This window comes from Chlorocebus sabaeus, chromosome 9, assembly GCF_047675955.1.
Source record: "Chlorocebus sabaeus isolate Y175 chromosome 9, mChlSab1.0.hap1, whole genome shotgun sequence".
NCBI classification, from domain to species: Eukaryota; Metazoa; Chordata; class Mammalia; order Primates; family Cercopithecidae; genus Chlorocebus; species Chlorocebus sabaeus.
Genome location: NC_132912.1, coordinates 90,725,519 through 90,750,976, shown reverse-complemented (window position 1 = coordinate 90,750,976; position 25,458 = coordinate 90,725,519). Strand labels below are relative to the sequence as shown.

At 35.3% G+C, this 25,458-nt stretch overlaps 1 protein-coding gene across 1 annotated transcript in view; it reads right to left on the bottom strand.

Moving 5' to 3' along the window:
- Nucleotides 1-24,956, bottom strand: part of PTEN (phosphatase and tensin homolog) — a gene marked incomplete at its 5' end in the record, with an annotated part of 104,064 nt that extends 79,108 nt beyond the window's left edge. Inside the window, one exon of the mRNA XM_007963471.2 lies at nucleotides 24,158-24,956. Coding sequence (XP_007961662.2) covers nucleotides 24,158-24,956 — 799 coding nt within the window. The remainder of the gene's footprint in view (nucleotides 1-24,157) is intronic.
- Between the last annotated feature and the right edge of the window lie 502 nt (nucleotides 24,957-25,458).

The window sequence follows — 25,458 nt, the reverse complement described above, 5'->3', positions numbered from 1 at the left end:
ATCTCAACTCCACCTTAGAAGACAAATGTAAGAAAATGGAAGACATCAGAAAAAATGAGGCACCAGAAGCAGTAGCAGGAAACCCCAAGTGGTTACAGCTACCAATACTCTGGAATTCCTACTCAAAATTACAAATATATTTTGGTCAAAAAATATAAATTCAAATCATCTATGTTTTTTTAATACAACTAGGAATATTTTATTAAAAGAAATAATTATTAGCACTAACAACCTTACCTAACCTAAACCATTAATTTCAGTGAGAATATAATTAAGATTTTTATCCTTATAGAAATGCACAGAAGTACAAAGCCCCTTCCTTGAAATGTGGTCATTCTAATGAGGGCTAAACTTGAATTTATCCTTGCACTATAAATACTAATTAATAATTACCACAGATGGGATAATGTATAAAGAAAATAAGTTTATTTCACTCACAGTTCTAGAAGCTGAGAAGTCTAAGATCAAGGGGCTGCATCTGGTGAGGGTCTTCTGGATGCATCATAACATGGTAGAAGACATCACATGACAAAAGAGGGCATGAGCACATGATAGAGAAAAAGGGGGCCAAACTCCAGAGATAACTAACCCACACCTGCAATAATGGCATTAATCCATTAATGAAGGCAAAGCCCTTATAACCTAACCACTTCTGAAAGGTTCCACCTCTTTATAATGCCACATGGCAATGAAGTTTCAACATGAGTTTTGAAGGAAACATCCAAAGCATAGCATTCTGCCCAAAACTCATGCCCTTCTCACCTACAAAATACATTCGTTTCATCCCAATAGACCCTGGGAAGCCCCACCTCCATGGCTTTGCTGGACTGAGCCCATGCAGCTTTCACAGGTTAGAGTCTCAAGCCTCAAGTTCTCCCAGGGTCACACTGCATACCAGTAGCTCTACAGTTCTGAAGCCTCGGTGGTGGCCTGCTGCCATGGCTCCATTATGCAATGCCCTAGCAGGTACTCTCTGTACTGACTCCAATCCCACATTTCCACTCTGTAGAGGCTCGAAGTCTGTGACAAGTCTCTCCCAGACTATCCCCATCATCCTCTGAAGTCCTGGTGGTGGTAGCCATGTCTCCTACAGCTCTTTCATCCTGTGAGCCCGCAGAATTAGCACCATATAGACGCTGCCAAGGTTTACCATTTGAGTAATCAGCAGTAGCCTAAGCCACACCTGGGCCCCTCTGAACCAGACCTAGGACAGCCAAGGCCCACTGGGCTGAAATATGGGGAGCTGAGGTAGTCCTGGGCAGCAAGCTTGTGAAGGACCACCTGAGCCACAAACCATTCTGCCGTCCTAGAGCTCTGGGCCTGTGATGGGGCAGGCAGCCTCAAAGATCTCCAAAATGTCTTTGGGGTCTTTTTCCACTGTCTTGATAAATAGCACCTGGCTCTCTTCTAGGCATATTAATTTCTTTAGCAAATGGTTCCTGGGCCACAGCCTTAGTTTGCTCTCTTAAACATACCTTTTGCATTCTTTACTATGGCCAGGCTGCAAATTTTCCAAGTATTTCCATTCTGCCTCTCTTTTAATTATAATTTCTGTCTTCAGGTCATTCCCTTCCCCCAGCTTAGTTTAAGTGGTTAAAAGGAGCCATCCAGTAGCCTGAATGCTCTACTGCTTAGTTATTTCTTCTGCAGCAAAACCTAGTTCATCACTCTTAAATTCTGCATTCCATAAAGTCCTAGGACATGAACATAATTTCACCAAGTACTTTGCAACTATTTAACAAGGATGGCCTTTACTCCAGTTTCCAGTATCTTGTTCTTCACTTCTGAGATCTCATCAGAATGACCTTTACTATTTACAGTTCTACCAACATTTGATCATGACAACTTAAATAGTCTCTAAGAAGTTCCAGACTTTCCCTATAGCTCTCTTCTTCTGAATCCTCATCAGAATTGTCCTTAGTGCTCTATTCACAGCAACACAGGCTTTTTCTAGCCTGTTTATCCAAACTCTTCCATCCTTCTCTACCCAGAACCCAAGCCATTTGCACATTTTCAGGTATTTGTTATGGCAACAATCACACTCTTGCTACCAGTTTTCTTAGTAAGTTTTATGTTGCTTTACTAGAATACCACAAAACAGGTAGTTTAGAATGAACAGAAATGTATTTGGCTCACGGTTCTGGAGACTGGGAAGTCCAAGAGCATGGCATCAGCATCTAGTAAGGATCTTTGTGTTGCGTTACCACATGGCAGAAGGTAAGGAAGCACGTGAGACAGAGGCCAAACTCCCAAGATAACTCATGCACTACCATGCAAACAGCATTAATCCACTCATAAGGATAGAGATCCCATTACCTAATCACCTCTCAAAGGTCCCATTTCTTAACACCATCACAATGGCAATTAAATTTCAACATGAGTTTTGTAAGAGACATTCAAAGCATAGTAGCAAAGGTTGCAAAGGATTTAACTCATTTCAGACAAGTCTATAACTATACATAAATGGGTGTTAGATAATCATTAAAGTAAACTCAGTTGGCCCCTCCTTCATTCACATAATCATTCAAACATATATTGAACGTTTTGTACAAGGGGCACTGAGAATATAATATAAGGCTAAGTAAGCAAAGACTACTATCCTCAAGGCTTTCCTATTCTATTAGGGAAGACAGACACACAGACCTATAATTGTGCCAAAGGCCCTATTATATAAAAAATAAGAGAGCTTAAGAGTTAAAGAGGGAAGGATTAATTCTGTGGGGACACAGATAAAGCTTCACCAAGTAGGTAATATATTAGATAATCCTTAAGAGTTAAGTCAGAAATCAGTAAACAGAGGAAGAAACAAGAGCAGTTAGAACATTCCAAGCAAAGGCTAAAGTAGACATATGGAAATACATAAAATATTCAGCAAAAAGCAAGCAGTCCAGTGAAGCTTACACACAAAGCAACATGGAGAAGGCAGGACTGACAAGGTAAGGTCCAGCTTTAAGGATGCCATGGCAGCAAATTCAATTTAATCAGACAGATAAGGAGTCAAAGACCAGGATCAACATGGAAGCCTTTGCAGAGCAAGTCTTATTCATGACCTATTTATTCCTTTAAATGGAGTCTAGGAATTCAATCTTTTTAAGGTTTCATTTTCCTCAAATTCTCACCTTCCTTACTCATAGAGTTTGAGATTTTACCCAAGACATTGGCATCCATAAGTTAGAAAGATGTAGACAACTAGTGCCTGTTAAGTATCATGTGCCAGACAGTATGCCAAATATATTCTCATTTAATCCTAACAATCCTAAATAGTACTACATTTCACAGACAAAGAAATTGAGAGTCAAAAAGACTGGGTAATTTGCGCAAATTAAGTAAGTTATAATTTGAACCCAGATTATATACGAAGCTCCAAACCCCAAGCGTTTTACACCATACTGCCCAACAAGAGGAGGTTAAGGTTTTTCTATTCCCAAATAAAAATATAAAACTTTCAAAGGAAACAGGTTCAAATAAAAGTGATTTACTAACCTGTAATTACATTTACTAATAAAATGTTAAAATTGAAAAAATTCCAAAAGACAGTATGAATATCTACTGACATTTCCAAAAGGGATCCAGCAACTACCTAAACAAGCACCGAATCTTGAGACAAATATTTCTTATGCCACAAATTACACAAATAAACAAAATCTTTCTAATATACATTTATACTTCTCTGTATGTTATAAAATTTGACATACTTTTAGAAAAACTAAACAACATAAGAACTGAGGAATACATATATATATAATGATTTCTGATAGAAAACAGCCTTAACCTACACTTAGCTGATATTCTTCTGAATAAGTTGAGTGTTTAATATGAAATTTACATATAATGACGTAAGTATTAAGCATAAAGATTTATAACAACCAGGTAACCAGAGGAAGATGAGTATTTCTGACATCTAGAGATCTACTTGCAAGCAGTATGGCATAATGGTTAATAACATACAGTCTAGAACCAACTTGCTGGGACTTGAACTCCAGCTTCACTTATTATGACACCTTAGGCAAAATACATACTCTTTCTGTGCCTGCTTCCTAAGTAGAATGGGGCTAGTAAAGGTACCTATCATACAAGGTTGCTATGAGGATTAAATGAGCTAATACATGAACAATGCTTAAAACATAGTGATAGCTGTCTCTCAATTGAACAAATGGTAATGCCTTATCCCCTAAGACCCCACTGTAACTACTTTTCTTTCAATGACAGTGACTTGTGGAATAACCTAATCTTTCTAAAGAACATCAAAGCTTAACAAAAAATTTTACTCTTTGAAATCCTTAATATATCAATTTGCCTTTTAAGTATTTATTTTATTGTAACTTAAGAACATATCTAATATACAATCCCAAAAGAAAAAAATAGTATGTCTGAGTTTTAGATTTGGGAACACTAAATTTTCAGCGTGTGTGTTTTGCTTATTTGTAATTTCTAATATTTCTATGATGATTACAAATTACTCATGTGATTTAAAAAATGTCATATACTAGCATACATATGTATCCCTTCTGATGAGTGTCTTTTTATTTTATCAAATATGAATGTATAGTTAGCTATTATTCCTGGGTTAATAAACTAGCATTTAGTTTTAAAATAGAGCATATGATTTTTACTATTTTAAAAGTAAACAGGGCCAATATAGGAAATGCAAGAGATAAATATAAAAGATATTAACACAAATCTAGTACTCAATTGTAGTATCTTTTACACTTCTTAGATTTATATTTCTTTAACTAATTTTTGATGGAAATAAAAATGTTGGTTACATAGTGATAACTGTATTATACATACAGTATATCCTATTACATTTTTCAAAAATTTATTATATTTTCCCAATACAAAAATTGGGAAAACAATTTTAAATGACAATATAATATTATATTGATGGGTGTACCGTGAGTTAATGAACCATTTTACTACTGTTGGACATTTAACTAGTTCACAATTTTTAGGTATTATAACAAACATTGTAACAAACACCTCTATGTTTATGTCTTTTTAATGTTAGTGGTCATTTACTTAGGAATCAGGCTACCCGTGTTCAAATCCCAGTTCTAATACTTTGGCCATGGGCAAGTTACTTAGCCTCTCTAAACATCACTTTCCCTGTCTTTAAATGGGAATAATTCTAGTATGAACTACATAGGGTTGTTGTGTTGAGGATTAAATGAGTCCAATGTATATAAAGCACATAATAAGCACTCAATATATACTAGCGATAAAATATTTCCTGATTAAAAAATTATTTTTCTCATATCAGTGATTACTGTATATACAATATACAGTATATTTCTGTATATATAGAAATGCATACATGGTACTAGCTATTTTGCCTAAGTTGGATGGTTACCACAGCTCCAAGAGATCTCAGATATAGTAGATAGTTTCCTCCCACATGCTAAATTTGTTTTAATTGAGGTATAATTCAAATAAAACAAAATACACAGATTTTAAGTGATTAGTTTGTTTTGATTGGTAAACTGCATATGCCATGTTTGACAGTCTTGACTTAGGTGTTACAAGAATACTTTCTCACCAAAGAACAAATACCTTCCCAAAGAAAAAAATGTAATTAAGTTCTAAAGTCTGTCCACAGAAATCAATTTAATCTATAATATAGCTAAACTATATTTGAAATAATGTGGCTATCCTTACCAGCTAAGTAAATTTTTATTGCCTGTTCTAGGCATCCAATCATGACTTGAAACACTAGAAATATGTTCCAAGTTACATCTAAATAACAAAATATCTTTTCTTGAACAACTTCTGAGTTGACATCTAAATAATGTATCTACCTTATCTCAAATCTGTATTTGCATCTAAATTAATGGGGTATATGCTAGAAATTTAACTACAATTTTCAAGTAGGATATAGTAACTAAAAATAGCTCCCTAAATCTTATTTCATTAAGAACGTATTCCTGATATGTACACTAAATCTTATTTTAACTATGATGGTTTGCTAAAAGCTATTGTAAAAAGTTTCTTTGTAGTGCTTAATATATAGGTATGCTTATCCTTCAACAACTTATACAGTAAAATGCAGTGTTACAAACCAATAACTACTTTTCTGCCATAACTATTTTAAGAATAATTATTTCCACAGATCACAGATATTTTTTAAATTATAGCTAACTAAAAGCTGCAGTAACAATATGAAGCTATAACATATACATGAAATATGAATGATAAAATAGAAAGTGATAATACAGCTTTAGAGGTAATGAACAAAAAGCTTCAAAAGCAAAATCTGAAGCTGCGTGACTCATAAAACACTGACTTAAACCGGTAGCCAGGGTGAAAGAATTAATGAAATCAGATTAAGAAGAGAAGAGAACAGGAATGGAAGGCAAGTCAGCAGATACCAGGACTTTATCACTTAGTTTTATTTCCTAGGAACTTTTGGAGCTTTTTCCCTGATTTCCATCAGTGTTTTCAAACAACACACAGTTAGGGTTCTTGTGAGCAAAAAAGAAACTCAGCAACTGATTCAAAAGTTACATCGCATTTACATTTCTTTTAAAATTTTAAGTTTAAACAAGTATTTTCCAATTATGTCACAGTTAAATCCATATTATCAACTTTTCTAATGAAAGTATGCTTTAAATACAAATCTCATGAACTTCTATTACTTTCTCATTTAATCAAAGATTTTACATTTCTTACTAGGTTTTTTTTTCTAATAAGCTATGTTGAATTGTTAATGATGGGCTCTCATTTCTAAATTGAAGATTCATATTGAGCAGAAAGCAGAAAGAGCAGTTCCTTGAATTTTTCAGTTGAAAAAGTGTCAACTGTTCATTATTTAAGAACAATTTGTCCTAAAGAGCTTCTCTGCACAGCAAAAGAAACTACCATCAGAGTGAACAGGCAACCTACAGAATGGGAGAAAATTTTTGCAATCTACCCATCTAACAAAGGGCTAATATCCAGAATCTACAAAGAACTTAAACAAATTTACAAGAAAAAATCAACCCCATCAAAAAGTGGGCAAAGGATATGAACAGACACTTCTCAAAAGAAGAAATTTATGCAGCCAACAGACACATGAAAAAATGCTCAACATCACTGGCCATCAGAGAAAGGCAAAGACCACAAAGAGATACCATCTCACACCAGTTAGAATGGTGATGATTAAAAAGTCAGGAAACAACAGGTACTGGAGAAGATGTGGAGAAATAGTAACACTTTTACACTGTTGGTGGGAGTGTAAACTAGTTCAACCATTGTGCAAGACAGTGTGGTGACTCCTCAAGGATCTAGAACTAGAAATACCATTTGACCCAGCCATCCCATTACTGGGTATATACCCGAAGGATTATAAATCATGCTACTATAAAGACACATGCACACGTATGTTTACTGCAGCACTATTCACAATAGCAAAGACTTGGAACCAACCCAAATGTCCATCAATGATAGAATGGATTAAGAAAATGTGGCACATATACACCATGGAATACTATGCAGCCATAAAAAAGGATGAGTTCATGTCCTTTGCAGGGACATGGATGAAGCTGGAAACCATCATCCTGAGCAAACTATTGCAAGGACAGAAAACCAAACACCACATATTCTCACTCATAGGTGGGACTAGAACAATGAGAAGACTTGGACGCAGGAAGGGGAACATCACACACTGGGGCCTGTTGTGGGGTGGGGGGAGGGGGGAGGGATAGCATTAGGAGATATACCTAATGTACATGACAAGTTAATGGGTGCTGCACACCAACATGGCACATGTATACATATGTAACAAACCTGCATATTGTGCACATGTACCCTAGAACTTAGAGTATTAAAAAAAGGAGGAATTTGTCCCAATATATAAAACATATAATCATTCCTATACAGATCAAATTAATGCAGCCTAAAATCTTATTTTCTAAAGGGAAAAAGGTACATAGGTACAAAGCTTGAACTATAAATATTAAGAGGAAGAGTGCTCAAAAAATGGGGTTTTAAGAATAAAGAAGGAATAGTCAGGAATAACACAGGAACATTTAAATATTTACTAGGTACCAAATCCTGTGCTAAGAACTTAATGAATATTGTCATTTAATATAGAAGACCAAGGTTCTACTTCCAGCTATGCAATCTCAAGCCCATAACCTCAGGTAAATCACTCAGTCTCTGGGCCACATATATTTTTGTTTTGTTCTTCTGTAAAATAAGGATAATATCACTTGTGTAACTTCTTCGCTAATTATTTCAAAGACTAAATGGGATACATGAAAATATCTATAAAACTGAAAAGGACTCTATAATCGTAAATAAGGGGTTGTTATTAGATGGTGCATGAATTCTGTTATTTAAATTTAGTTTAAATGTCTCATTACAAGGCAACTCAACATGGTATTTTTATAAATAAATTGCAAAAGGAGGAATTCTGGCATATTAATTAACTTAAATCGACTTTAGCATAAATTTTAGGTTCCTTCTAACAGTTTCTAGTTAATCTGCTGTCAGTGCCAAACCAGAAAGGAAGACTGCCTATCTATAAACTCTAATGAAGTTTTCTACTTCTCCAAACAATCTGACCTCACAACTTTCATGTTTTTATATTATATGAATCTGTCATGAGTAAGAAATCTGCACATACTTTTGCTTTGAAATAGAAGTTTAGATATCTTCCTAAATGGAATCATCACACTCTTCAAAAGTAATATCAAGACTTGCTAGTAATTCTTCTCGTTAGCAATACTACAAACTGATTCATTTGGCAACAAATCTGCAACTTGTAAAAACAAACTAAAATACTGTACACTCTTTAATCCAGTAATCCCACTCTAGCAATATATTCTAATAAACCAAAAATAAACTATATAAACATATACACAACTATACTGTTTATAAAAGAAAAAAAATGAAAATCACCCTAACACAGTATAGCAAGCAAACCATGGTAGTTAGCCTCACCTGATGAAATATTACCTCTATAGCTTTAAAAGTATCTGTTGACAAATAAAAAGTGTATTCGTGAAAAAAAAAAAAAAAAGCAGACCAGAGAACAGTATGAAAACACTGATTACAACTTTGTAATAATGTGCATATAACAAACAGGGAAAGATAATTTCCAGTGACACACATCTAAAATAGAACTAACTTACTTTCCCAATTGAATTCATTAAACTTAAGAACCATTTTTAAAGCTATCTATCCAAACCAGATACAGGAAAATTAAACACAGTTTTACAAAATTTAATTTTTAAGGGAACAATCAAGGTGCTCTGAACCTCGATTAAAGTTAAGCAAATTAGAACTTCAGGAAGATATCAAGTCACTCACTGATAATGTTAGCAATACTCTAAAATCCAAAGTATAATTTAGTATATTAGCTGACAGTGCACTAGACTTCTCAACTATTTTAATCAACTTTTCTTCATAGCAGGTATTAATTATGAAATAATCTATCGTCACACATGGTGGCTCACGCCTGTAATCCTAGCATTTTGGGAGACCGAGGTGGGTAGATTACCTGAGCTCAAGAGTTCGAGACCAGCCTGGGCAACACGGTGAAACTCCGTCTCTACTAAAATACAAAAAATCAGCTGGGCATGGCAGCGTGCGCCTGTAATCCCAGCTACTCAGGAGGCTGAGACAGGAGAAATGCCTGAACCTGGGAGGCAGAGGTTGCAGTGAGCCAAGATCGCACCACTGCAGTCCAACCTGGGTGACAGAGCGAGACTCTATCTTAATAAAAAGAAAAGAAAAAAAAAGAAAGTATCTACAACTGCTCAAGCCTACATCTGTGATCCTCTAAAAATTTAAGTTGCCCAGCTAACTGGTTTTAACGAGTATACCAAACAATTACCTTCTTCCTAGGTCTCTGGACGAATATGATAAGACTGGTTTCCTGTTTCAGAACTCTGCTGCTGTTAAAATACACACACACACACACACACACACACACATTTCTCTACAGTTTTGCTCTCACTAAAAACATCTAAGACTGACCACTAATGAAGAATCAAAATATAGATATAACTTACATTATCAGCTTTCAAAAATATTATTAGTTCAATGACATGTGTCAGACATACTTGTCAACAGCATCATATACTTGAACTAAGCCAAATGCCAACTAATTTTCTACACAAAATCACAAAAAAAGCATATGAAAAACTGTAAAAAGTTAAAATCGTAATGCTGACCCGGCAATACCATAAAGTTCCTAAAACAGCACCTTTAATACTCATCTTTACATTCCACGTTAGATTTATAAGTTGATTCTGTAATATCATTCTGCTTACAAAAGCTATGCTTTTATCATTTATTCTGCCAGAGGTGATTACCCTAAAAGAGGTTTTGGCTACTCTTATAATTATGCAGAAAGACATAAGGCCACTAATTTTTACAGCAAAAAAGATATTCAAACAGGTAAAGTGCAGAAGATGTTAAGGGATACCAGTATTTTGAAAAACAAAGATCTAGTAACATTTAGTGCATATGCTCTCAATAGCTGCATTTTGAAAAAATAAGATTCCAAAATTTCCATATGCAGTAATTATGCAGACCTAACCATGAACTAATTCACCAATACTTGAAACCTACTATACATAAGGTACTCAGAAAACAAAGTTCTAATACAAATGTGTCTCTGGCAAGGAGTTTTCTTTTTCCAATAAGCCAACTGCAAAACTTTTATAGTTGCTAATAATAATCAAAAATCTACCTTTCAACGCCCTCTTAATTTGAATATTTAAAAGAGAAAAGTTCCAAACAAGTGTGTGCTAGATTGCATCATTTTATATTTGGCTTTAATGTAATAAAATCAAGTCTCTTTATTCTATACTGCAAGCCAGGAAACTGGTTGGAAATTACTTACTTTTTTTCCAACTGGTAAAAATAGCTTTGTCTAAGTGCTGCAGAATTTTAGTCTAAAGAAAAACATAAACTAGAAATGCACGTGAATTTTTAAATATGAAAGCAAACATATTGTCTGTCATTCATTACTATATTAGTAAGAATCATAGAAGATTGTTCTAATAATATAAATATCTAACAATATTAAATGATTCCTATTCCCACAGAAGGTTATTTTAACTATTACATCAACTTTATAATCTTACTTGACAATTCATTCTCAAGTAGTGAATTATCAAAATATCTAAAATTACATATACTAAAATACTAGTCAAAATCATTTAAAATTTTAATAATATGCAATTGTAAAATATATTAACAGATTCAAGAGTAAGTCTGTACTGCTTGGTTTGAATAGATAACACCCTTAGTTTTAATAAACTACCTATAAATGCTTGTTATCGAAGGGATACCATTTTATTATGAAATCAATTATTGTAATGGTGAAAAAGTACAATTACTAATTATGATTAGCTGTAGAATTTTCATATTGAAAGGACATACAAAAAAACAGAAAATATTTAGGCTGCAACTTCAGAGAAAAAACTAAGTTAACCATTTCAACCAGTAAATAAGCTTTTAAAACATACAAATTTAACACATGGGAAGATAAAAGTGCCAATAGTTAGATGGGAGAGACAGGAATAAAAACAAGGGACAGAAACACATAACACCTTTCACATCCTTTAAATACTATTAAGTAAACAGAATAGGTAATGACTTTTAAACTTTTAATATTCGGGTAAAAATCTCACCTACATACGTGCCTCACTTAATGTAAGAGATATAATTTATGTATACATGTCTATTCAGAAAGGCCCAAAAGGTATTTTTTTCATAGCCTATAATTCAGTTCTCACCGAAGTCTACAAACTGATTCTAGTAAAGCAATCTACTTTCCTCACAGATTAATCTAAAAATTGGCAAGATGTTTCTTGTAAAAAAAAAAAAAAAAAAAATTGGCCACAGACACAAAGTTGCATTTGAAAACGTAAATTCAAAACCGCATCTAAACTTAAATATTATTATGTTAATCATTTGGCATAACAAATTTCTCAAGAAAATGTCAACATAATAAATAAAACAAGGTAAATTAAAATCAATCAGATTCTATAATATTAAGCCAAATACACAATTTTAAAGACTTATACAATTTGGTAAGACCAAATTCTTGTGGGTGAAAGTTACAGAAACAACTTCTATAAGTGGCTTAAAATGCAACAGCAAAATTTTAAATGGGGAAGCTAATTTGCATACAGACAAGAATTAAGTTGTAGAAGATGAAGCAAAGAACTTGAAAAACATTTAAACAAATTTTTAAGAAATTCTTATTAAATCAGCTCCCTGATTGAGTCCTGTAATACTGAATTCTTATATATCTCAGCCTATTAGGAAAACTAGTTTAAAATATCAAAATCTTGTATAACTTAATATCTCAAGTTAAAACATGATGTCCAGTTAACTATCCAAACAATTGAGAAAAAAACAAAACACACACAAAAAAAACAACCAAATGACTAAAGGCCAGGCGTTTATTACACAATCTCTAGTTCTCAGCCAGTATCTGTATTTTAATAGAAAAATATAAATAACAGTATAACTATTAGGTTTCATTTTTGCAAAAGTTTAAAATTTGATATTAGTCTTTATAAAAATCATAATTAGATTATTCCAAAAACAGTGGTGTCAAAACCACTTATATCACTAAATTATCTTAACTTTTTCATACATTTGAGTAACAGATGGTAGGCCTTAGTTCTTGGACACTACACAATAATCACAATCTGTGTAACCTTTTCAGTATTAAAAAAAAATCCAAATAGTATTAATAACCAGCATCTCAGTATATTTTACAGTATTATATATAATCATAACCACAATATAGATATGTAAAACTGTCATACTTTCAGTATACTAAGTTATTTATTTTATATAGATTTCCTACAGCTAGTCCATGGAAGATATTCAGATGTAAGAGTATTTCTTGGGTTGCCAAAAAGCATAAATGCGTACACTCACAAACAAAATTCTTTTTGCCATCCCTGTGTTCATTAGCACCCCACAAGAAGGTATATACCACACTTAGATCAAAATTTCCTTAAGTTTAAGAGTTGAAACAATTTTACCTCATTTGGAAAAATGGTAGTCTAACAAGTTATCTGGCTTTTATTTAAAAAGAGACTAATTTGTTTCTACCTCAATATTTTAAATATTGTTTTGTTCTAACTATATGAATAAATGAATACCGCCTCATTGATAAAAAAAATTATAATTGAATAAAGTTAAGGTTATTTGTTTTAGTATCTGACACTTAAAAATTATGATAAAACAAATGAAAAATTTTTTAGCACAAATACTAGTACTGATTAAAAATGCAAATAAATAGCAAACTGATCTATTAATATCACACTGATTACCTGGGCAACTGTGCAAATATAAACCATTCAAAACATGCTTCGGGGAACAGTAACATCATTACAAGTCAATACTCCTTTTGATTAAAAAAACAGAAAGCAATAGTGTTATTACCACTTTACTATAAAAATGATGTGGCGGTTTATTCTAATTACCTTCTATATCCACTTTAATTTCAATACAATGTAATATTCTTACAACAGGAAAAGGAAATTGATAGATCAAAAGTATTCAGCTAAATTTTACTTTGTCTCACTTAAGTAAAATATGCTTTCAGTATTAAATACAAGTAGAGTTACTATATGTAATTTAGGGGGAAAAAGCTTCAAGGCTCTAACACTTCAGTTGGGTTTGTATAACATTATGATTTCATGAATCAAAACCATGAAAATCTTCTCTAATATTTAGGTCATCTTAAATCCATTAAAAAAATCAGAAAATAGAAAAAATGGAAACAAGTTTAATAAATGTGTAAGTACAGGAAAATAAATATTTCTGATGATTTCACCATTTAAAATAATTAAGGCAACGACAAAGTGCTACGGAAATTATTTTTTAAAAAGAACACCCTCAAGTTTATGAACTAGGCTTGAAAGTACATGCATATGAACAAAACTGGAAGCTAAAATGAAAACATTAAGTTTCACAGAAGTAGGACAATGGGTGATTTTTAAAATTCTTTTTAGTCATGTTTTTAATAAAAGAAATTTTCTTAAGTACAATAAGCACATAGTTTTCATTCATACACTGAAATAAACATCATAAGCCTTATTCAACTGAATTGTAACAATGAGTCCTATTTGTCTTAAATAATTGGTATCTCAAAATATCCTCTGTATTTCAAAAAGAACTGTTAACGTCAAATCTTAAATTTCTTAAGAATTTTTTAAAAAATAAGGCCTTGACATTTTATTCTGCATTCAAAAAAGAGAGGCAAAGCAAATTGTAAAATCACGCAAACAGAAAAAAAATCACAGCAATCTATTCCTAGAACACTTTCGTAATTATATTTGTCTGCCCTAAAAACAAAACAAAACCAAAAAATTCAGAATCCACTAAAGTTACCCCCTTGGCATCTTCCCATCTCTGGGCTAACCTAAAACTCCATTCCGTTTTGGTTTTTTTTTCTAAAACTTCACTTTAATACAAGTTTCTAATTTAGATAAATAAAGCACTTTAATTCAACAGGCTGGCGCAGCAAATTTAGGGCCTAGAAAAGAATGCCAACACATGGATCAGAGAACCTTAGAGTCAGCCCTATTTTCTTTACCTAGAAATATTTAAGAAGTTCGTATAGCTCATCAGAAATTTGCAATTTTACATTGTACATTTAACTTCATCATATCTGACTATAATAAAAGCAGCTTTAGAATAAAAAAGCATATGGTCAAAGAATGCATTAAATAACGAAATAGTAAGAGAAAAGTAACTCCCAACAGTTCGACAATTACATAATTAAAGGAAAAAGGATTACTTTAAAAACTACGAGCAAAATTTAAAAAAAAATTTAAACATCCTTCTGAATACTACATACAGTATTATACTTAAAAACACTTGGAAAACATCTTCAACCTTTTCTAACAGAAGTTCAAAGCAACACTTTCATAATCAGCCAAAGAACACATGAGCCCTCTGCAAATAAACCTTTTTTGTTATTAGGGATATCTTCTGTGGACAAAGCTCTTATTCTAAAACAAAGAATACTGGCCTAGCAGCATTCAGAAAACCCAGACATTAGGACTAACTCTATCACTGATTGGTAAGTTGACCTTCTTAAATATCACACCTGAGGGCAAAGGTACTGATTTTCATAAAATATTATACTTATTATATACCAGACATTTTACACACCATTTTGGGATAATTCTTCGTTGACGGGGAGGGGTCTTGTGCCATATAGGATGTTAAGCAACATCACTGGCTTCAAACCCCTAGCCAATAGCACACTCCACCACCCCAGCTGTGACCACCAAAATGTCTCCAGACAATGCTAAAAGTCCTAGAGGAGGTGAAAGAGGATCATCCCCAGATGGCAACCAATAATCTGAAAAAAGACCTCACCTACACTTTTAATAAACCTAAAAAACCACTGTCCAAATTTAGGATTTTTACTCCCATTTTGGAGTTGCTGAAACAGGGTTCACTAAGGTTAGGCAGTGTATCTACATAACTGAGAAGTGGCTGAGCAGAGATGTATTTATTTATTTTTGAGAGAGGGTCTCACTCTGTTGCCCAGGCTGTAGTGCAATATCCCAAACACAGCCTGATGCAGCGTCAAAGTCCCAGTCTCAGGTGATCCCATCTCAGCCTCCTGAGTAGCTGGGACTACCAGTGCGCACTACAACACCCGACTAATTTTTGTATATTTTTGTAGAGACAGGGTCTCCCTATGTTGGCCAGACTGGTCTCGAACTTCTGGACTCAAGCAATCTGCCAACATTGGCCTCCCAAAGTACTGGGATTACCGGTGTAAGTCACCATGCCCAGCCTTGAGCAGAGATTTAATCTGGACTTTAGGTCTAGCCAACTCCAAATCTATGCTCCATTCCACCACACTGCCTTTCTAAACTCACTATCTCGTCTATAAAATCAGGATAACATTTTCCATGCAAAGCTACTTAGAGTTTACAGATCAAATGAGAATGAGATAATGCATGTATAAATTCTAATAACCTAAAGGAGCATAACGTGTTAAGGGTTTGTTGGTGGGAGATAGTGTTCATCGGTGGTCCTCAAAGTATGATCCCCAGACCACTAGAATCAGTATCACTTGAAAACTTCTAAGAAATAAAAATTCTCAGGTCCCAATCCAGACCTACTGAATCAGAACCACTGGGGGTGGAGCAAGCAATCCATAGTTTTATAAGCCCTTCAGGTTATTCTAACACACTGAAGTTTAAGAACCACTGATGTAACATAATGGGAAAAATACTGCACCGAGTGCCAAAAAAGTCTGGCATCCTTCTTCAGACTCATTTCTTTCACTAGCCATTAACAAGATACTGATTCCACTGGAGCTACAATTCCGAAGCTGCAAAACAAAAATTAAAAAAGAAAGAAAAAAAAAAGTAATGCCTGTTCTGTCTGCCTCTTAGGTTGCCTGTTTTTCTTTGCAAAATCAAATGAGCTAATGATTTAAAAAGTGTACTGTTAATCAAAAACTACATAAGACAGAGTATATACTAGCTAATTCAATATCTTTCATAAATGATTCTTTCAAGGTATACAATAAATTTTACAACATGGTCAAATTAAGCCTAGCAAAACAGTGTTTTTACCTTAGAAAAATGAATAAAATAAATTTTTAAAAAATCCCACGTATTCCATTTTATCGCTGACAATGTAAAATAATTTATAATACACACTAAAAAAAAAATACCTAAAAAAATCAAGCTTAATGACATCCCCAAAATTTCATTTCAGAAGTACAGTTTTCAATTCTCTCTAAATCTCCAATCAGTTTAGAGTAACCAGAATACTCAAAAAGTCTTACAGAGAGAGGGAATTTTAAATGGAAAAGAATCCTGCATTTTAAAATAAGCAAAAAGTTTGTAACTTTAAACATGTATATGATATTTATTAATCACTCTAAAAATACAACTATTCAGGCCAGCAATGGTGGGTTAAATTTTTAAATGCATCTAATTAACAGAGTATCTGAGGCCAGGCATGGTGGCTCATGCCTGTAATCCCAGCACTTTGGCAGGCTGAGGCAGGCAGATTACCTGAGGTCAGGAGTTCGAGGCCAGCCTGACCAACATGGAGAAACCCCATCTCCACTGAAAAAAAATATAAAATTAGCCAGGCATGGTGGCGCATGCCTGTAATTCCAGCTACTTGGGAGGATGCGGCAGGAGAATCGCTTGAACCCAGGAGGCGGACATTGCAGTGAGCCAAGATCGCACCACTGCACTCCAGCCTAGGCAACAAGAGCTAAATTCCATCTCGAAAGAGTATCTAATTCAAATCACAATGCATTTCATAATACCTCAAATAATTACATCCTCTTCAAAAGATCAAAAGTATTAAACAAACAAAATTCACAGAATACAATCTTTGCATTAGTAAAGAACAGAGAACCTTATTGTACTTCAGCCTGAAAATCTACAAAAATCAAAGGAAATAAAAGTCAAAGCTATGCTTAAGTGCTCTAGTATTAAATCAATAGTAAGTTTTAGGTAGTGATCCAAAGCAAAAACTAAGTGCAAGGAGAGAGACTGATTTACAAAACTCAGCTGTGCTCAAGATGCCAAAATGCACAATTCGACTCTACAACCTAGACATGGACCAAAAATATAGCTAGTTTACAAAACACATAAAATGCATTTTAAAAAAATCACATAATCAGACAGTTACATAGTATCAGACAGAGTGTATTCACTCTGCAATATAAAACATGCAAAAAAAAAAAAAAAATCCACTCACTGGAAGTCAAGTGCTTCACTACTAAGGGTGCTGTGGTACATCTGGGAAATCAGTACAGGTCAAGGGGGGGAAAAAAAAGAACAATCCCTATGTACACACAATGGCCTTTACTGGACAGATAAGCTTATTTCATCTTTCCCCATATTCAATAAGAAAACATTAAAAAAAAAATTATTTAGTTCTTTAGTTCTTTCTTCCCACATCTTGCGCCTAAATCATATTGAGAATCCTGGCCAAATGTGGAAATAGGACACAATAATACAGAGATTGAATACTTTAAAAGTTCCCATATTATATTAATGCATTACAGATTATATTAAGTGTAAATTTTATTGTAATAAATGTAACTTGACATTCAGTTGCAAGACTTCCTCGAAAAGCTGAAATTTTCAAAAGGAAATGCTAAGAAATACACCTCTATTGACCAAAGTTTACATAACTCATACTAAGTTTATTACATTTGAGGCAGAGTTTATGTGAATAAAAATGTATGATAGTTAAACTGACCTATCTTCAACACTAAAGAAAATTTAAGATTATAACAAAGTTTAAAAATTCTACTTCACTATGCTAATAGGAAGTTTTTGCCTTTTATATCTTAAAGCAAATAGTTTTTGATTGGCATAATTTACTTTGGTCAACAGTTTGAGTAAGCAGAGATTTATCTCCCATTTCTGATGAAACAGCAAAATCACAGACATGTCATACTCGGACTTCCTAAAGGAATACCCTTATTTTTAAAGACACTTATAACTTGAAACAATTGAAATCCTAACATGGCCCAAACTGAGGAAATTCAGTTACAATCATACACCATAAAACACAAATAACTTCCCTTCATACATAACCTGAAATTACAGTTTTTCAGAGCAGTAACTACCATGTAATTATTTACAATGTGGCAGGTACTATGCTAAAGGAATTACTTATATTATCTCACTTACTATTCAAGATAAACGTATGTGGTAGGTTCCATTATCATCCCCATTTTCCAGATAAAATAGATTGAGAAAATCTAAATAACCTTCTCAAAGTCATCCAGCTACTAAATGGAAGATCCAGGATTATAAAACAAGCAGCCTGGCTCCAGAGCCCACACTGCCTCCCTAAAATCTACAATGAAACAATGTATATGCTTAAAAGTATAGATAAATGTAATACTCAATATTTTAATGTAATTTAAAATAGATCTGACCATATTTTAAAATGATAGAACAATTTTAGAACAATCCAAGGTAATCTTTTCTTTAAAGAAACGAAACTTTGTTTTTAATAAATATTAAGATAAAAGGTTTCCTAACTTTGTATACACATATACACACACACACACAGAATTCAAATACTTGTTAAATTCACTGTTCATATTCAAAGTGATAAGTTCTAATAATAATTATTTGTATAATTACTTAAAATATAATGCATAAACAGTCTTCTTTTTTATACTATGTGGAGATCAAGAAAATTCCTTTGATGGCAGATACAGCTACAATATCCATCTCTAAATATTCTCAACACTGGCCAGGCGCAATGGCTCACGCCTGTAATCCCAGCACTTTGGGAGGCTGAGGCAGGCAGATCACTTGAGGTCAGGAGTTCGAGACCAGCCTGGCCAAGGTGGTGAAACCCCATCTCCACTAAAAGTACAAAAACTAGCTGGGCATGGTGGCATGCACCTGTAATCCCAGCTGCTTGCGAGGCTCAGGCAGGAGAATCACCTGAACCTGGGAGGCAGAGGTTCCAGTGAGCCGAGATCCCGCCACTGCACACCAGCCTGGGGAATCGAGTGAGATTCCATCTCAAAAAAAAAAAAAAAAAAAAAAAAAAAAATTCTGAACACTGCCAAAAAGTAATGCCTTGAAGATGTCCACACATGTCCTAACGTCAACTGTTGCAAATGAACAGTCTACCTTAACTATACATAACTAAAACTTCCCAACTAAAATTAATTCACCCCTAAATTATGTTACTCTTCTTATATTAATAATTGCCAATACTTATTTAATCCAGTGCAAATTATTTTAGAAGAATGAAATTGCTAATACTTCCTCTGCAACCAATGAAAAAAATTCAAAAAACTAGGGGAAAGGTGAAGAGTCAAGTACAATATACTAATTTCACCTTTCTTGACAAATGAAAGTATTTTACATTAGTGAATGCATACATTCAATATGTACAAAGAGAATCATCAAACACAGACCAATATACTTTTAACCACCTACGGAACAATGTATATGTGGCGGTAATACACCCTATAAAAGACTTACAGTTATCAGTTTGCTCAGCAAATCCTTACCAATCTAAGGTCAGTCTAACCTCAACATTATTCTTTCTGATAGCAACTGCATTAATTTCAAAGCTACCAGATAGAAAGCAATTGTAAAACAGAACTGACTACCCCAATCTCACAAATTTCCTAAGTCACTATCTTCAGAACAAATCCTAACATCTTTTCTTAATGAATTTGGGCCACGAGATGAATTCTTCAGTGCTGACTTTGAAAATCAAGTTTAACAGAAAAAATGAAGAAAAAAGTAACAAGAGTAAGAACTAATGGATTCTATGTAATAAAACTTCAGAACTGTTTGTTTAACCCAATGGTTTCTACAGAAAAAAAAAAAATACATTTCTTAAGCTATGTTAATAACACATTTTCTGGAAGCTAAATCCTTGTAGTATAGCAGAGGCCTCGCATTTCAATTAAGCAGAAAATTGTCATATGCATGCAACACTTTTACAATTCTCTTTACAAACTCTGAAGTCACACACAATATCAATAATAAAATTGATTTCCTAAGCTTTTGTCTTACCAAAAAGATTGAGACGAAAATTTAAAAATAAACGTTTACTTCAAGTGAATTAATGTTAAAACTTTGTGAACTGAATTTCCCATAACAAATACTCCTCCATTAAAAGTCACTTAAGTGATTACTACAGAAGTAGCTTAAAATATTTTTTTAAGCATTGCGCTATCACCAAATGAACAAACAGCAAATGGAGGCAAATTTCAAAATAACACTAGAAAATAAGAACTGAAGACTTCACTTCCAAAAAGTAAGCCATTTCGTAACACTAAGTAGTTTATATATTTTATGTGGTTATGAGAAAGCAGATACACTGTTTCATACAAAAATTAAAATATCACCAGTTGCTTTCCCCATGTTATTAAAAATAAAATTCTAAAAAGGTAATAAAGGAACTTTACTATCTTCTAAAACTAAGTTTAAAATGAAGGTGGTTATACCTCACCATATTTTATTATCTTTAATCATTTAGTATGTACTTAGTATATTATAAGCAATGTAAATCTGCATTGATGACTATATTGCTGTGCAAACTTTTACACTGGCAGCAATAAAATTCCTTTTTCCTCACATAAACTGTACATTACTCCTTTCAGTTGTGCTTTACTCTTGAATAAGCACTATGAAAAATGAAGTTTGTAAGTTATCATATAGCAATTAGGTGGTCCAGTCACGTTTTTCAGGAAATATAACTTAGCAGATACAAAACAATGTAAAATAAATATTGTGAATAGAATATTTTTAAAACCCTCATGATTAATTTCAGTAATCACTTACCTTGAGGTAGTTTAGGTAACTTCAATAGTCACTGTACTCTCTACAAGTTAGAAGTATTCCCTGTGAAGATTTATTTGAAAAGAGGCAAATCTACCAAACAATAAAAATACAACAGAAGCCTAAAGTTTCCACATACCCCAAATACACTAAATTTTTCTAAAGTCTCAAATTCAGCACTGTATTTCAGACTAATATTAAGTATATAACCCTACTAACAAATGTTTAGAATAATTTAATTTTGCGATATTTTAAAACTGAATTATTGTCCTCAGTTTTCCTCGGAGAAATGGCTTCATTATTAATCTTTATCAGATAAAAATACTCCAATCACTACTTTCATAAAGGAATTTAACTTTTCACAGGTTAGCTGCTGAAATAAATACTACAGCATGCCAAAGACAAAGTCCTCAATGACCATTTTAATGCCTTCCCACCCCCATAAACAGAAAATCAAGCAAACCAAGTACTTTGGAATATCAAAATTATTGGGAGTGCAATTATCAAAAAAGCAAGCACTTCACTGACTGTCCTCACTGACTTTTTTTCATACCAACTTTTGGCTCAATAAAACCACAACTCTAGAAATCAAGTGTTATTAGTCATTTGACACAATATTTGATACTGCTTTCTATGCATAACTAAAAGTACAATTTTAGAGAAAGTTTTAAGTCACATAAATTTCATGTGTAGAGACCCACATACTCTGAAATCAAAGAAAATGCCAGTCACATCACAGCTCACATGTAAAAACCTGGTACAATAATTTTAAGGTCTTAATAACCCTGACAATTTTAAATAAAGTGGGAAAAGTAAAAGTAGTGTGTATGTACTTTAAGTGCTGAAAGAAATCTGTCTCCCAGACAGCATTCAATTATTTTCTTCAGAGGCTTTTTTTTCAAAGTTATATAAACATTTAATTTTTTGTTCCTATATATTTGGATGACTGTCAGTAATTCATGCTAATAGTAGACTGCTTGGAAGTCACAAAAGAATTTTTTCCATAATTATCTTCTGGGCAAGCGGGTTTAGCCTTAGTAACATTTTTATCTTCCAGTTTAGCCTTAGTAACATTTTCAATTAATGCCAACTTCAAAATTTGCAAATACTGTTTTAAAATAATATTACTGACTTAACAGAAAACTAAATTTTGGGAAGCTACTTCTTCAGTAAGTTTTATATTCATTTCAAAACAAAAACTTGGGCAAAATTAACTGTGCACATGTATATGCAGCTAACATAATCCAAGGGAATAAAACCTCTCCCGATATAAATGTTGTCTTAAAAATCTTCCCCACAATTTTTAGCAGGACATATAGACACTGCAGTGTCACGCTACCTTTAGACAAAATGCAACTGATACTTGCTAAGAAATAATTTTTATTAAAAATACTCTGCTAGTACTTATGCAATTACATAATTTTAACTAAATATTGTCCACTGCCACAATTCGCATTACCAAATTCATATTACCAAATTTTAGGCCTTGATAGAGCCTAAATGCTTCAGTCACTTCAGACCAATAACTTCTGTTTTCACATACCTTATACACTGGCCTACCAATAGCTCTCAATTCCTGTCAATACTTTCCATTCTGCAAAATGAGGGCCCCATCCCCATCCCTAATCAAAACCAGTCTGTTGTACCTGAAACTGCAAAGATTCATGCTTTTCGGTGACCACTAACTTTTGAAGCCCGAAGGCCTAACTTTCAGACAACTAAAGCTATACACTGTTAAAATTCTTGGGCTTCTGTCTTATTCAACAAGCTGACTCAGTAAATTTAATACACTGTATGAAAAAAGCTAACATACCTACAATCTAAAGCTGGAGTAAACTCCTCTTGCCAGCATTTCTGGATATTAGCTGGTAAAATTCACTTGACATTCTACACAAATCAGTGAAATTAACAATACCAAAAGATGTCAGAGAACCTGAAATCTAAAAACGGTGAGCAGCAATTCTGGCATCACAATACTTAAATTTCAAGCATGAACTGAAGTTTTATCTTTGCAATCTTCACTTGCCACACACAATACCCTTGAACCTACACATTGTCATCTGGGATCAAAAACTACTCAATATCCATTCCATGTTTATGACAAGAGCACTGAACATTAAACGCTACTGAAGTGCAAATTTCAAGCCCTATCCTACATCATCCCATAGGGAGAGAAAAAGGTAAATATAACCAAGATCTAGTAAGAACGCCTTATAAGGTATATTATGGCACTATTGATTTCAAACTACAAAACTTCTAAATACAGTCCAAAGTTGTAACAAGTGTAAAACATTAACTACTTTTTGCACTCAATGTGTACCATATATACTGAAAATTATTCTGCTTCTAAAGTTATGCAAATCAGTCATATTTTAAAAGAATCTATCAATGCAACCCAGGAAACTAAAACAATCACTGCAAGATTCTGATGCAATATGCATACGTGCAACACTAATTTTCATTTTATTCTGATCTAAACCCTTGATCTAGGGCCTAAGCCAAGATTTAATCGAAATATGCACAACCTGAAAGCGTCTACTTTTTTGTTCATTTAGGAGACCGGATTACCGAGCTCTCTAATCCACTAACAGCATACTGTATTCTGTATTAACGGACAATAGCCCTCAGGAAGAGACCGTATAGACAGCCTAAGCAAGCAATCGGTGCCTTGACACTTGCAACCAGGCAAGAGTTCCGTCTAGCCGAACACACCCTAGGTTGAATACAAGAAAAGAAACACAAAATATATGACCTAGCAACCCGACCAGGGTTAAATGTTATAGTCGCCCAAACTAGGGACATTTTCGCATCCGTCTACTCCCACGTTCTAAGAGAGTGACAGAAAGGCAAAGAGGAGCAGCCGCAGAAATGGATACAGGTCAAGTCTAAGTCGAATCCATCCTCTTGATATCTCCTTTTGTTTCTGCTAACGATCTCTTTGATGATGGCTGTCATGTCTGGGAGCCTGTGGCTGAAGAAAAAGGAGGAGAGAGATGGCAGAAGCTGCTGGTGGCGGGGCTTCTTCTGCAGGATGGAAATGGCTCTGGACTTGGCGGTAGCTGATGCCCCTCGCTCTGCCGCCGCTTGGCTCTGGACCGCAGCCGGGTAATGGCTGCTGCGGCGGCTGCTGGATGGTTGCAGCGACTGGGCCTGCTTCTCCTCAGCAGCCAGAGGCCTGGCAGCAGCGGCAGCGGAATGGGGAGAAGACGAATAATCCTCGGAACGGCTGCCTCCTCCGGCGGCCTCCGGAGCCCGGGCCACGGGGGGTGCGGCGGCGGCGGAGGGGAGGTTTAAAACCGGCCCGGGTCCCTGGATGTGCCGCCGCCGCCGCCGCCGCCGTGTTGGAGGCAGTAGAAGGGGAGAGACCAACTCTCCGGCGTTCCCAGTCCTGGAAATGGTGACAGGCGACTCAGACCCCCTCCCTGGAGCTGGAGCTGCAGCCGCCGCGGCCGCCGCCGCCGCCGCCGCTTCTCCCCCCCGCTCCAGGAGCGGGAGGTGCCGCCGCCGCCGCGCCTCAGCCGGCTCCCGCCCGAGCCCACGGCTTCCACCTTCCCCTTCAGGAGAAGCCGAGGAAGCGGCTGCACGGTTAGAAAAGACGAAGAGGAGGCGAGAAACGCCGCCGCTGCCGCCGCCGCAGGCCGGCCGGCTCCCCGAGGGCGCTGCCCCCGCGGCTGCTCACAGGCGCTGAGAGGGGCTCCGGGCCGCGGCCGCCGCCGTCTCTCATCTCCCTCGCCTGAGCCCGGCCTCGCCTCACAGCGGCTCAACTCTCAAACTTCCATCATGGCTGCAGCTTCCGAGAGGAGAGAACTGAGCGCAGCCGCGTCCCGGCGCCCGAGCGCGTATCCTGCCGCAGTGCATAAAGAGTCCCGCCACATCACCGCCCGCCGGCCTGCCCGCCCCCTCCGCCGCCGCGCCGGGAGCCCGGGCTCCTCGGGAGACCGAGGGGAGGCGGGAGGCGAACGAGAGGCGGACTGGACCGTGCCAGGCGAGGGGAGGGCAGGGCAGGGGGCGGTAGGCGGGGGCAGGAGCGGTAGCTCCGGGTGCGAGCGCAAAGCCCCCAAGCCGTAGGCTCTACTGAGCATGCCCAGTGTGGCTGCCTAGCGCTCGCTCGGGCCGGTTCCGAGCCGCCAGCCTGCAACTGACTTGCCGCGGCTGCTTTTGCAGCATCGCGAGGCGA